Below are 15,453 nucleotides of genomic sequence, written 5' to 3'. Positions count from 1 at the left end.
GGTCCCCATTTCCTCATCCTTTGGCTCTGGTAGTGGATGCTCTAAGACAGGACTGGTTTCACCTTTTTCTCTATGCCTACTCTCCTCCTTATTATCTTCCTTGTTTCCATGCTTTGATATGCAACACTTCTTGTTAGATCCTTGTTGGTGGCAACTCATTGGTTGGCACAACCAATGTTTCTACTGTTTCATTAATTGGCATCCATGTCTCCTACTTCTTCTGTCCTTTTTCTGCTCTCTGTTGCTCCAACCACACACACTTCTTGTGTACAATTTGTTGTCTTTTCATCTTCATGTATGGAATTTGTCTAATTTATTGCTCACAGGGCTGGTCTCTCTCATTGTGTAGCTTTATTTCTTATTACATTCCTTTTGTCCTTCAGTTCCTTGTACCCTCCTTTTCTGAAGGCAAGTTTCATCTTTCTTCTCATTTGTTTTCATTGGCATTTTGGATGTTTATTCCATCCATGCTTCTTGCACTCTCCTTCTCTTACACTAGTACTTTTTTTTTCTGCCCTAACTAGACCTTTTCTTCCTAAGACTTTGGCTGCTTGGAAGGGTGGTCATTTTTTCTCTTCTATCTTACTTTCTTCAATTTTTCACCCCTGTGCTCTTTCAGACGCAGCTTATCTTCTGTGTCCACTTTTAGTTGCTTGATACTACTTGGCACAAACATCTCCTTTTCAGGATGTCCATCATCATTTGTCCCAACCTTTTAGTCAGGGGACCTCTAGCCTTCTATGTTTACAAATTGGATCCACTAACTTCTGTGGTTGATGCACTCTTCCCTTTATATTACACTTGCATGATCTTTCATGTTTCATTGCATAAGCTTCATCTCTGGTTTCAGTCACCCTTTGATCACTGTTATTTAATCCACATACCATTTTTGAAAATGATAAATACATTTCCTTTCCCACTCTAGGATCCCACAAGGCAGCAGGTGTAGCCTCCGAGATTATGCTTATTTTCCAAAATCATCATTGAGCCATGGGTAATTGAAAATAATCAACCTATTTTCCATGGCTCCACCAATGCCTGATATTAATATGGTGTTCCACAACACTACTAGAGATGATATTAAAATTATAGAAAAGCCAGCATAAGGGAAGTGACTACCCATGTCTTACTGCATATTTTCTGACTTTTAATAACAAGATTTTATGCCAGATATTTGATGGGATCACTTCTTCAGGTCTTCCCAATGTAAATTCTCCAAGTAGAGCATGGGATACCCTTGCCACTTAGCTGTTCCTAGCTGCTAAAGTAAACCTTGGGAAGTTCCTCACTGATTGTGTTTAGCACAATACAGTGGAAAGTAGGGTCATCTAGTATGCCCTCCTCCTGTCTGTCTTGTTGAGTGGAGGTGAAATCCACACTGTATGGTCTGATTGTATCCTAACTGCACTACACTTTTTGATTTGCTAACCAACTGTGTGCTAGTTTTTGGTTATCCATGCTAAAACTCTGCTAATTCCTGTGACATTTGGGTCTTTTTTGCCTTTCCATCTAGACAAAGAGCATACCCTGGTTAAGATGAGATATGGTAACCCACATGTTTGTTCCTATGGAACACATGCCACAATGTAACTTTCCCTTAAAGATGCTTTTCAAAGAGAGCTTCTATTGATTTAATATTTGTAATTGTCTGTCCACCATTTCATTATGGGAATCAAGCTATTCTGTGTGAAAAGGTGAGTATTGTCTCAAAAGTTAACATCTTCCATGCCTGAAAATATATTTCCAATAAATACTCACCTTCACACACCTTCCAACTTCTGGTACATTTTGTCTTGGCTCATATAAGAATGAAATGAATTTAAATGCAAGTGCTTAATGGAAGTTATTTCTCAAGTAAGTTTTGTTAACCCTCTATTTGCAGATAGTCATCATTGCATTATGATAACATTATATACTAGTGCAGTTCACATTAAGTGTGTTTGTTAGGTGGGAGGTAGCCTAAGGCTAGTAGCATGCAAATCTCATAGACAGGTGCACAAAAGAATTAAAGTATTCTGTGGGGGGAGGTGAGAATCTATTGGAAATACATTTTCAGGTAAGTAATATGTTAATTTAGGATGTATTTATCAGTCAAGACAGCCTTTTTCAATTCACAGATTAGAACTTGGTTGAATGCTATGCACAGTTTTAATCTTTCTCCTTATTTAAGAAATGATATTGGCTTTATAGAATTGGTTTTGATGAAGATAGGAATGAAAAATATATCTTATAAATGTAGTTTAAAATCTCTTACCTTACTTCCTCCTGAATCAATAAGTATAAATAGTGACTTTATTGAAATTCACAAAATTATCTTGTGGATCATAGGTTAAAGACCTAAGATTTCTTTGTGCTAAGTTCTGAAGGATATAAGACAAAAAGTATAGAAGTTTACAATTTTAAAAAGACTGGCTAGGCTCATACTAAAAAAAAAAAATTTCCTAATAAAATAGTTGACTTAAACTATTAGTTTCCATCAGTAGAAGTTTAAGAGGGGGAACTTATAATTTCAAAAAAAATAAAGAATGGGTTTTACATTTTTAGTTTTCCCCATATTAGGCTGGTAGGTATGTAAGAACAGCCTGGAAGAACCAAATAACTCCTTTTCTTTCCATATATTATGTTGCATGTACTCGGATTATAATTTATGTAAGCTGTATGTTTCTGTAGAATCTACCATCATGGTCCTTGAACATTATATATACTGAGAATCTATCAGAATATATTCTAGCACTCTTATCCATAATTTTTTCATGTCAAATCCAGAGTATCATTCATAGAAAACTTGAGAAGCCTTTTGCACTAGCATTCTGATAGATTTGCACATGCTTTTTATGATATTAGTCTTTACTGACATTCCTTAGATCATTTTAACATCTGAGACAGATATGGAATAGGCAGGAAGAAAAGTACAGCTTGGAATTAATTCTTATTTGAAAATTGTAACTTTTTACTTTACCAAATTGTTTTAGAATACAATATTTACTGAGGTGAAATATTCAAATTAATATGGATGTAGATTATGGGAGTAATCCATTTACAGCATCCTTTTTCTTCTCAAATGGATAAGGAGTTATCAACTCTAAATCAAATGTGTGATAACAATCACCACAAAATCCTTTAAACATATATCAAGAAGAGAAATAATAGAGTTCAAAAGTCACAGAATCACATAAATTTAGGTCAGTTGACATATAGAAAACAACTGCATAAAACTGTTTCAATTCCATGGCCTAAATGACTTGCAGTGTAGAAACAGAATGCAAAACATGCATTACATCAAACAAAAACAGTGTAATGCGTAGTTCAATCTCAATAAAAATAGAGACCTAATTGCAATCTATGAGAATATAAAAGGAGTATGTGATACATCTTAAGTGCCAAAGTCACCTTTAAATAATCTAGGAATAAAAGGTAATATTCATTATTAAGATATCACCTAATTACAATGGTGCTGTCTCTTATGCTTTTGCTTTTTTTGATAAAAGAGTTAACACACAGGATCACAGATTAAAAAACACTTTTGTCTGCTTATGTTATATGCCAAAGAATAAACTACAACTACAAGCAATATAGTTAAGATATTCAGAGTTGAAGTTTGCGATGAAGAATTTTCATTACTAAGTATCACCAATAGGACAATAAACTTTTCAAAGAAGTTGTTTAAACCATTTCTTAAATGTGACAGGAGATAGATCACCTCAGTCTGAAATGTGCTGAGAGAATGAACAGTTTCTATCTCACTTTTAAAGCATTGAATGATTTCACACAAAACTAATAACAAAATGTAGTGAGAGAATGTATAATAACCAGGTAGGATTAAGGCAAACTGAGGTGTGTGATAGGAAAATAAACATTAAACTGCATGTTCTAAGGTTTACACAGGAGTAAATATTGTCACAAATTAGTGGCAGATAACAGGATAGTGTTAAAAGAGAAAAGAAAAACAAATTTTGTAATTTACCATTTTTATTTGAACAATATTTTGAGTGTAATGTTTATAGAATGGTGGACAGGAATGATGAGAGATGAGTTAATTACAATAACATGTGAAAAAACTATATAAAAATTTGGAAGTAGTTATTTATATTATTTTTACTGTAACTCTAAAAATTTTAATATTTGGGGTTTCACAGATGGTTTTCTCTTTCACCAAAGAAACAGTAAGAAGGAGGGTACGAGCAGCATGGCAGAAAACAGGTAAGTATTGTATTTAGCTTTGTATGTGTTGAATATTCTACGTGGTGCTTTGAATTATTGTGTTTTGTCATGGTTGACAGTAATCACTTCAGAATTGGTGTTGACTGTTATTGTTGGATAATTATTATCTTGAGTTGATACTAGACTCAAAGAAGTTTGTTCTCAACTGAACTTTTAACAAGTGGAACAACTGAATTACCCATGAATGATATCATTTTGATTTACCCAACTGGTTATTTTATTTTCTTGCTTTTACAGATGTGTTAGCTTGTGATTGATCAAATAAAGAATGTTCAGAAGAAACTTATTTTTTAATCTGTAGTATTTGTTATATGCTGATATATAATTAGCCAGTTTTATATTGTGTTAATAATCATAATAAATATAAAAAACAAGTATATTTTTACAGATTACATCTTTAAGCACTTTAATAGTTTCATCTGTTATTATTTAATAAAGCACTAATGGCTGTATTACAAAAGTATTTTATTGAATGTGTCTACTTATAATGATCTCATTTCTAAGCATTTTAACTTTCTTGTGATGTGTTCATAGAAGAGTGTGTGTAAAATTGTATTTCACACTTATGTCAGGTAAATACTTCTCTACAACAAACTTGTATATCTTTGTGGAGATTCCTCTTATCAGGTGAATTTTTGTTTTATTGTTTGGCAAAAGGATATGCAAGGTTCAGTTTATTTCTAGTGCTTTGTGGAAAACGTGATCAAAATGTAAACTGCTGAAATAACTTACTTGCCAACTATATAATCAATCAAAAATTTCAGTAACATAATTACACACACCTTACACTATGTTTATTTTATAAACTTTCATGAAAATACTAGATGTTAATCTATACACCCACCTGCCATGTAACACCAACACTTCTTAAGGTAAACTAACAGTACAAGGTTAATTTAAAAGAAAAAAAAATGCATCCTATAATAATATCTTCTTCCTGAATTGTGAAGTTTCATAAATAATCCATTTACATAAAGCAAACAATGCTACAGAACAAAATCTTCTTTCTTTACATTTTAACTGTCCCTAAGGTATCTGGCACTAAATCACTTTTGGCAGTTTTCTTTTCTGTAGCTTATTTTACAAAGTTGAGATAACTTCTGATCCATAATCAACATTTGCTGTCTGAGTATTTGTGTAGGTAATTAGTGAGATCTGTTAATGGATCCCATTTTTGGTAATTTTTTGAAAATGGTCTCAACATGAACCACAGGCTTATCTGTAAGCTTATTTCCCTTTGACACAGTCTTCTTTGAAGTTACAGTTGGTTTTTCTCTTGCTAATGTACTTCTAAGGACAATTGTGGCAGATGACTATTAGCTCATACACCTGTTTTTATGGAATTTTTTTACTACAGCACAGAATTATTCCCAACATCAACTTAAATGTAGAGATAGGTCCTCCCTTATGGTTTGAATAGTACAGCCAAATCATGCCATTATGAAAAGACTTTCATGGTTTTCTGTAAGAGTCTGCTAAGTGAGGACTCTCATGCTATGAGACTCTCAATACATAAAATCCAATGATATATTCAGTTTTCTTCCAAACATTAGTGATGCTTGAATGTTGTTTGTAGCTTCATGAATGTCTATTCCATAACTCATGAGTAGGAGTGGAAGATATTCACTATATATTTTGTGATGTTCATATACATAAATGACCAGCTGATTTAAAAATTCATAGTTGTATCTCTACACCATTCCATTAGAAGAAGGGTGTATGGCTATTGTTCTTGTCTTTTTTAATTACAAAGATTTAACACTTCTCAACAAGCAAGGCTTTCTCAAATCTACGTCCTTTATCTCAGTGAATTTCTATTGATGTATCAAATCTTGAAAAAGATTCATTGACAAGTTTCTTCTTGGTTAAGAACAGCATGTGTTTCTGGCCATTTGATGAAATTGCCTATCATTTCGAAGCTGTACTGTTGGTTTTAGGTAGAAGAATAAGCACATCAACACTAACTTTTTCAAGTGGTTCTCCAACACACTAATGATGTAATTGCCTGTCCATGCTGTTTCCTTCATAGATTATTTTACTTATACATGCTTTACGATGATTATATATATCTGGCATCCAACCCAGTAAAAGTGTCATTTTATTCTTTCCACTGTCTTGTAATACCTAAGTGTTCAGCTGTTAAAAGATTGTGGAGGTTATAGAGTACTTCTGATTTAACTGACTGTGAAAATACCCACTCTGGACATAACTTCTTTATGCTTCTGTCTTTTCACTTGTTGAGCTAGTAATCCTTCTCTTCAGTATAATAAAAGCCACTGCCCAGTATGTTTTTGTGTATGGGCTGAATTGAGCTACTGTGTACTGTAAGGTTCACTTGGCACCATTCTTTATCCCCCAGATAATTGTCTTAATACTCATACCTCTTTTTTTTACTTCAACATCTGTCAGATGAATAATAAAATAATAGTTATTTTCATCTGTGGATACATCATTTTTTATTCTGCTTTCTTGTACTTTAGGGTGGTTGTATTTATTACATAGTGCCTCCTTATTTTGACAGAGTTTACATTCTTTGGCAGTATGAGATCTTCATTATGATGCATTAGCATTTCTGGGTTATATTCAGCATGACTTTAAAGTTACACTTCTAAATTCTCTGGAGCCACTTTGCTCTTATCATCTGGATTGTATTAATTTATCAAATGCTTCAGTACTAAATTATCTGTCCATCTTTGTAAATTATTGGCTAAAGAGGTTATGATGAAAATGACACAGAACTTTTGTATAGCATGTATTAGTTATTTCTGAGTTGAACAACACCTTTTTGCAACATTCATTGTCTTGTTATAGTAGGCAATCATATATTATCTTCTGTGTTGTACATGTGATAACATTGATTCTGTTGTAAACTCACTGGCATTTGTATCTTTTGTGAGCTGACCTTTAAAGATTTTGGTATGATGTTCTAGATGTAGTAGCTAGTTCTTCTTTCAGTTTCTTGAATACTTATTTATGATCAGCAGAGCAGCAAATCTAGTTTGTTTTTTTTGTTATTAGTTTATATATATATATATGACAAGTTGTATCAGAGATTGATTTCATGAAAAAGTAATAGTAAAAGCCCAGTCCAAGAAATCTTTTCACCACATTGGAATTTTGTGGTGTTAGCCTATATTGAACAGATTCTGTAAACACTCTGTTTCTGTTGTCTATGCATCCCAGGAAATTCTTCTGTTGATTGAAAAATTTGTATTACTTGGATTTTAGTTGTAAGGTTTTCTTTTCCTCAGTCATTTGGTTATGTTATCTAATTAAGTGGGTAAAATAGTCTAGTGTAGTACAAAAAGAACACATTCTTTTAATCATTCAAATATACTATGCAAATAGTAACACAAAAAATTGTTATAACATATTTCTGGCTTTCAAGGTTGTCTTTTCTTTTACTTGCTTTGTTGACCTCCACTTTGTCAGTATTTACTGTTCAAATACAATATTGAAGATCATTTTGACACAAAAGGTAGAGTCATATGTCTTATCCAGAAGTTGATGTCCTTTAGTACATTTTCCATGGTTTAGTTTATATTTCTATACTTCTTTGTTATTGTTACAAATCTTCTGTAGTTCAATCTAGTTGTTATAATTCTTTTGTTTGTATAATTTTATTTATAATGTCCTTTTGTATGTTTTTGATTTTATTGTTATAATCTTTCCCTATCTTTTCTGTAACCTCTCTCTCTCATCTTTCATCAAATTGACTTTTGTTTGTAAATCTTCACTGAATGTATTGCATAAGGATTCATCATCCCAGTCTGCTTCATATGAAGAATCATCATCCTGACCCACAGTTAATATAAGCTCTATAATCATGGTAACCAAAATGAAAAAAATTGAACCTTGTGTTTCATACATCTTTATTAATAGGTTTACAGAAAATACAAGATATTTTTAATATACATAGTAATTGATTACATGTAATTAAGATAAGATACAATAATAATATAGTCAGTATTGCAAAATACACAATATTTGTTGTAATCATATGAAGAATCATCATCCTGTAGAAGTCTGGGGTGACAATTCATCAGCTGATCCCACTGAATCATATGTCATGTTTTTGTAATTTTTCTCTTAAATTCTTGTCTTTCCCTTTTAGTTTTCCATCTATTTCTTGTTTTTATCATAGTTTAGTTTTCTGTAAATTTCTGTCTTTTTTTTTTTGTCTCCTTCTACTTTTTGTCTCATTTTATTATTTTTAGAAAAAATTCAGTCTTGCTTCAAGCACTTATCATCATCTTGAAATTCAGTATGGATTCATTTTTAACAAAAATAATCCAAATTCTGACAGTAATGTTAACTGTAATGACTTTTGTTATATGGTAAAAATCATTGGTTCACGCTTTGGTCCAATTAGTAATAGTGAAAGCATTATGTTTCTCTGAATACAAGTTCTTAAAGTATGTGTTCCATGTAACTAATGGCAGGTCTAAGTTCACAAATAATGTTAGTCACTTACTTGCAAACTTTTCTTAACTATGTTTTTTTTTTTGGAATTTGTTTCTTTGGTATGTAATGTTTTGTCTATTTATTCCTATTTCTTATAAAAAAAAACTCCTTCCCTTTTGCATGATTTTGCATCCTAACTTTATTTGCTTCCCAGTTAAATAACAACATTAGTATTTCTCATCCCCCTTATCTGGACCAACAGTTGTTGAGTCTGATTCTGACTGTTTGTGGGGCAGGTCCTAATTTCCCATCCATCTAACAATTACCCAGTATTCTGTTCTTCATCTTACTATGATGATTCTGTTGCAGTACTTTTTCTCAGTCCATCTTCTGTCTTTGGCTCTTCACATGAACCTTGAGGATTTTTTTCTGGGAATGTCCTTTTTCTTCTCACTTCCATGTTGGCTTGCCTGCCATCTTTGGCTTAGACCTTGCAGATGTGGTTTCTTTGTTGTTGAGACCTTTCGGTTTGTGATACCATATTATGAAGGACCTGGCTCCTTACCTACAGGACCTTTGCATAGCCCCGTTTTTGAGATGTTCTGTGTTTGACACGATTCTAGAGTCTTTGGAGACAAGGGTTGCTTTGGCTCAACAACAATCCACCCTTTCTCATTTAGTGACCAGTTTGTCCAAGTGTACCACTGATACCTGTCTCTTGACTATTTTTTTAGCCCTTGCCTGTTCCTTCTTCCTGTGATCACTCGGTGAGTTTAAGTCTGGTGTGAGCTTATCTGATGACCATCATTTATTGATGGAACCCCTTTATATCCAATGTTTTGGTTCACAAAATATTATCAGAAGGTTTCATCATCTTATTTTGTATTCCTCCTCTCTTATCCAGTGTGCCTCTTTCCTTTCCTTCTCCTCAGGATCCCTTGATGCACCATTGTCTTTTTGAGGTGATAGAAGACCTTCTCACACAATAAGCTATTGAAGCTGCCCCATGTGCTTTTTGGAATTTTACTTCTGCCTATTTGTGGTTCCAAAAAAGACTGTGGACTGGAAGCCAGTCATTGACCTCTCCTGTCTCAGTCAGTATGTTTGTACCTCACATTTCCCCATGGAATCCTACCTTACTCTTTGGTGGACCTTTTCTCTGGGTCTTTGGATGACCAAAATAGGCATCTCCAATGCTTGTCTGCATATTCTCATCTTGGGGTGTTTTCGTCCTTGTTTTCAGTTTCTTCATTGTGGAGTGGGATACCAATTTTATGCCGTACCCTTCAGGCTTGTTTTGGCACTATACATCTTTTATCGAATGATGTGAACCTTCACTCTACATTTTCTTGCCTTGAAGTTATGCTTTTACTTCAACATGGATGACTGTCTTCCTATCAGTCTTTTGAAACAGGATTTGGCTTGTCATGCTTGTCAGCTCCTTTTCAAAACTTTCTCAGATTAACCAAGTTGGAGAAGTTCTTCTTTCACCCTACCCACTTCCTTGTTCATTTCAATGTTTTCTTCAACACCCATCTCAATTAGGCCCAAACTTCTACTCTTTGGCTTTGTTGTATAAAATGGCATTCGGAATGCTCTGTCTGCTCTTTCACTTTTGACATTGTCTATTAAACTATGGTTTATTGGTTTCTACCATTGCTGTGTGCCCTTTTCTGTTACATTTGCTTTCACCCTTATCACTGTATATTTTCCCTCTATTCTTTCCACTCTTTTCTTATCCTTTCTTCTTCACCATGCATGTTGCCAAACTACCATGCCTGACTGAAACTACTCTAAGACTTTGGCTAACTGGGAAGGTTGTTGTTTGGCGTTTTATGGCACAAAGCAACTTGGCTATCTGTAAACTGGGAAGGCAACCATATGTTCTTCCCTGTCTCTCTTCCTTCTATGTTTGCCCATCTATGACCATTCAGGTCTGGATTGACTTCTGTATCTAGTTTGGAGTGTTTGGTGTTACATATCGTTCACTTCTCCTTTTCAAAGTCATTCCAATGGGGTTTTCCAACTTGTGACCCTTTCTTATCTAGGGACCACTACCCTTTCAGCCTTAATAGGTTGATCCTTCAACTCCTCCAGTTGCCATTTTCTTCTCTGAATGGTGATGTTCTTAGGCTATTGCATATTTCTTTGTATCAGATTTATTACTTGTCTCACTTTCTTGCTTCTCCTCTTTGTCAGCTTTTGAATGAAAGCGTTTAGGTGGGCATATGAATTACACCCAATATGTTTTCAACACATTAATTCATTGTTTGTCTGTTTTATGTCACACAGGATTTCTTCTCCTCCCATTTACCATTAATTAGTTCACCATCTTTGAAAAATGTAAGTATGTTTCTTATTTACTCACTTTCCATCTAGCTGAAGCCTGCCAGGTGGCTGGTGTTGCCTCTTAGGTTATGTTTATTTTCCAAAATATGAAGTAGGTTAGGAGTATTGGAAAGTACTTAAACCACCTGCCCTGGCTCTACTTGTGCCTGCTCTTATGTTACAGTGTTCAGTAGAGCCAAGGTGGGCACACACTATATAGTTTGATAGTACCCTAACTCAACCTACACATATTTGCTTGATGATCATTTGTGGGAAGGGGCAGTTCACTATGTTCAAATTGCACACATCCCTGCAACACTTGGGTCTTGGTTTCCTTTCCCTTCTTTACATTCTAAGTGAAGGGTAAATCCTATTTGAAATGAAATCCTGCAGGTGTGCTCCTATGGAGCCCTTACCATAAGGTGTAATACTCCAAGGGCTTTGCCTTCAGGCATTTTTTGAATGAGCTCATTCATAATTAAATGTTATACTGACCTTTCCACCAATTTAACATGGTACTCTGTGTGAGATCGTGGAAGTTAACATTTTCAGATTTGAAAATGTATCTCTGCTTGATTCCTCCACAGACATTTCCAAATGAATTACCCCTTTCCAATCCACCATTTTTTTTGCCTCATCTCAGAATGAAATTACCTCTAGAGTGAAAGTTCTTAGGGACAAATATTACCCATGAAATGTGTGTCACTCTCCTGTTGTTGAAGGCTATTGCCACGTAGTGATACCATAATTCACCAACACAGCTCATGTTAAATGTGAATTTAGCTCTAAGCTTGTGAAATGGAAATATCTTAGGCAGTATGAGACGTATAGCTATTCTATCTGAGTATATAGTGAGATTAATAGAAGTTAACTTTCAGAAATAAAATAGAAAAAACAACTTAGAAGAATATATTCTGTAGATCCATGCCCTTATAAAAGAAAAAAAATTCATTAGTTACCTTTTATACTCTTCAGAAGGTCTTAAGGGTGATCTTGATGAAGTGACTAACCTTCTGTTATCCATTTGTTTTCTATGCTCTTCAATGCATAATATGCACAACAAAATAATAAAACTCTGGTTAACTATTTTATAATACACTTAGGCTACACTGAATGAACCTCTGATGTAAGATGCTAGTGTGTTTTTGGTGTATGTCATAAAGTACTGAGTTAGTTTTATTTTATATTACTAATTATTTAGGCCTAGCATGGCCAGGTGGTTAAGGTACTTGACTTGTAATCTGAGGGTTGGGTGTTCGAATCCTCCTCACAACAAACATACTCTTTCAGCTGTGGGGACATTTTAATGTTACAGTCAATCCCACTATTTGTTGGTAAAATAGTAGCCCAAGAGTTGGAGGTTGGTGGTGATAACTAGCTGCCTTCCCTCTGGTCTTACACTGCTAAATTAGGGATGGCTAGCAAAGATAGCCCTTGTGTAGCTTTGTGTAAAATTCAAAACAATAATGTTTCAGGTCTTTTCTGAACTTGGAACGACCTTCTCCCTTGGAGACAACACATTTTTACAAACTTTTCACATACCCATCACACTATGTGAACATTGGCTTTCAAGATCATGTTTAAACAAATGAGGGGTATGTTATTGGACAGAATAACTGTTGATTATAATTCTTGTCCATCTTTCTTGTGGAAATAGTCATTGAGTTCGAGCTGCGGTTGGAAAATAGTGAACTTTTTATCATATGCTGAATATCAGTCCAAGCTGCTCGAGGGCTTTCAGCGCTAACTATACCAAATTTTGAAATGGATAGACTAGAGGGAAGGCAAATGTCAGTACCATTAACCGCCAATTCTTTATCAACAATAAGTGAGATGGACGTTAATATTATAGTAATCTCAAGGCTGAAAGGGCGAACATGTTGAATGAATGAATTCGAACGCGCGACCTACAGATGACGATCCTAGCACCTTAATTACCAGAGCATGCAAAGTCTGTGAATCATTAGATTGTGAGCTGTCGTTTATTTCTAATATTTTTCGTTTTCGTTTCTTTATTTAGTCTTTAGATTATTTCCAACTTCATTGCCATGGCTTCTCAAATGTTAGAGTTCTTGACATCACAAACTCCATTTTACAGATAATGGTATTCCTCCAGATTTCATGACGGTTGGTTATTGAGCCGGTTACTGCCGTTACTGTACTTTTAACTTTTTTACAACTCTCATAAAAAAGTTTAATGTATATCTTAAATACGACGTCATTGGGCTTCATAACACTTAAGAATTTTCAATGTGTGAATATATCTTTGTAAAAAGGCGTTTCACAAAACATACGCGTGCATACACACACGCACAAATATATATCTTCCATCCACAGGTCTACCAATTTTCAGTTGAACTTTCAAATTGTTGGGAACTCCGAACATATGGAATTGCATCTTTGGCGACACTTTTCGTTTTTCTATGTTATTAACACGTACAAATTATTAAAATAAAACGTTATTAATTTTACGTACTTGGGTAAAGTGCAACAATGTTTTCGAGTTTTTAAACTAGGCAACTACTGGTGATTATTGAGTAAGTATTGTGACACTGAGAATTAATTTGGATGGAAAATAGAATATCTGAATATTTATATCTCTCTAATTATTTTTTATAGTACCTTTGTTATTTTTACTGAATGTAGTCGCTGTTTGGCGCATTTTAGGAAACGCGAAACATAGGTACAGGTAGTTTATGAAACTTGCATCTTTGTTTAAAGATAAATCGGATATTGCTGTACTAATAATCGTAAGATGAGAATAGTGCTTGCACTCGGTAATGGATGTAAAGCTTTTTATTGAATATTTTTTGTTTAACATATTCAAAAATTCACAAATAAACTTTACTTTTCTCAATATTCGTTCTTTTATTATTATTTTTTTACAAACTAGGTACTTTCAAAGAGAAACCAATTTATATATGCAGAAACGGCTCGTTTGGGTTGAGAAAATATTTTACATAGAAGAGCGAACAACGTTTCGACCTTCTTTGGTCATCGTCAGGTTCACAAAGAAAGAGGTAACTGACCGGAAGCTGACCACATGTTTGGAAGGGGTTGTGTAACTGAGTGTCGGAATGTAGAGGGCGGTGTTAGATGTTTGAATATATAATTTATTTATTTTATTATATTAATATAGGTATAAAGGCCGAGCCGTTTTTGCATATATATTTCTCTACAAATGGGTTTTCTCGACATCACTGATTAGAAACCAATTTAAACTTTATACCTGAGCGTCATATGTTAAAAGTAGTAGTTTGTGAAAACTTGACCTACTTTCAAGCCAAGGGTAACAAAACCAGCATTGGTTCAAAAGGGAATTATAAAATATGTATTTTAACAGGTAAACTTATTGTTTAGCAATAAGGTGGAGTAGATACACGGCATTTCAACAAAACTGCTGTCTGTTCTTGTTTTGAATTAAGCACAGCTACACAATGTGGTATCTGTGCTCTGCCCACCACGGGTATCGAAACCCGGTTTTTAGCGTTGTAAGTCCGCAGACATACCGCTGAGCCATTGGGAGGCTGCTGCAGTATGAATTTTGTAGGAAATTATTTTGTGTTCGATAAATAATTGAGTGAGCTAGCATGAAAGTTGAAGTGGAAAAATAACATCTGAGAATCATACATGTGAAATTCAGCACTTAGGAATATATGTTAAAGATACAAGTCATTGGATATTCTTGATGACGAGAAACCCACTTGAAATAAAAATGTATCTCAGAACGACAAACTATCTTTGTTACCTGAAGATGACCTATGAAGGTCGAAACGTTGTTTTCTGCTTATCAGTGAAGGTGTTAATACCCTTACCAGCCGTTCTGCGATGCGGGTCATTTGATATTTTATACTGTTATCCGTTAAAGTGAATTCATGTTAAAAGATTGTAACAAATTATTTTGTATGTGACTTTTTACCAAACTATACCCATTCTGAAGAAACTGAACATGTATTCATGTTTGTTATCTTTAGTCATATTAATTCGATCCTGAAGGATTAGAGCAGTTGTTGCTTTGAGTCAAAGTTTAACAGTTTTAGAGGGTTAGATCAATTGATTGTGACTATTACTTAGCAAAAGTTTATCAATTAAAAGTTTATTGATTGTGAACACTTATAGCAATTGATTTTTATAGTTTGAGTCGAAGTGTTTCGATTCTGAAAGTGTAGAGCAACTATTTATGACTATTATTTTGGGTCGAATTTCATTAAATTTGTTAGATTAGCTTCAACAGTTTCTAGTATAACTTTCAGTCAAAGTGTATCAGTTATGAAGGGTTAGATATATCGATTGTGGTTGTTATTTTCAATCATTTATTTTCAAGGTTCATAGTATCTGATTGTTATTTTGTGTCAGTCTCTGCTGGCTCTGTAGGTTTAGTGCAATAATCGTGACTGTTGCTTTCAATCAAAATGTATTCATTTTGAGTATTAATTTGAATTATTGTCTTGATCATGAAGGTTTAGAGTAATTGATTTTGACTGTTTTATTCAAAGTATA

At 34.0% G+C, this 15,453-nt stretch overlaps 1 protein-coding gene across 2 annotated transcripts in view; it reads left to right on the top strand.

Moving 5' to 3' along the window:
* LOC143248980 (rho-related BTB domain-containing protein 1-like) overlaps positions 1 to 15,453 on the top strand; it is a 102,430-nt gene that overhangs the window by 3,956 nt on the left and 83,021 nt on the right. For both annotated transcript variants that reach the window (XM_076498064.1, XM_076498063.1), the window contains one exon: positions 4,137 to 4,200. In XM_076498064.1, the coding sequence (XP_076354179.1) occupies positions 4,187 to 4,200 (14 nt within the window). In that variant the 5' untranslated portion in view covers positions 4,137 to 4,186. The remainder of the gene's footprint in view (positions 1 to 4,136; positions 4,201 to 15,453) is intronic.

This window comes from Tachypleus tridentatus, chromosome 4, assembly GCF_004210375.1.
Source record: "Tachypleus tridentatus isolate NWPU-2018 chromosome 4, ASM421037v1, whole genome shotgun sequence".
Classification (NCBI taxonomy): domain Eukaryota; kingdom Metazoa; phylum Arthropoda; class Merostomata; order Xiphosura; family Limulidae; genus Tachypleus; species Tachypleus tridentatus.
This window is presented reverse-complemented; position numbering and strand designations above follow the sequence as displayed.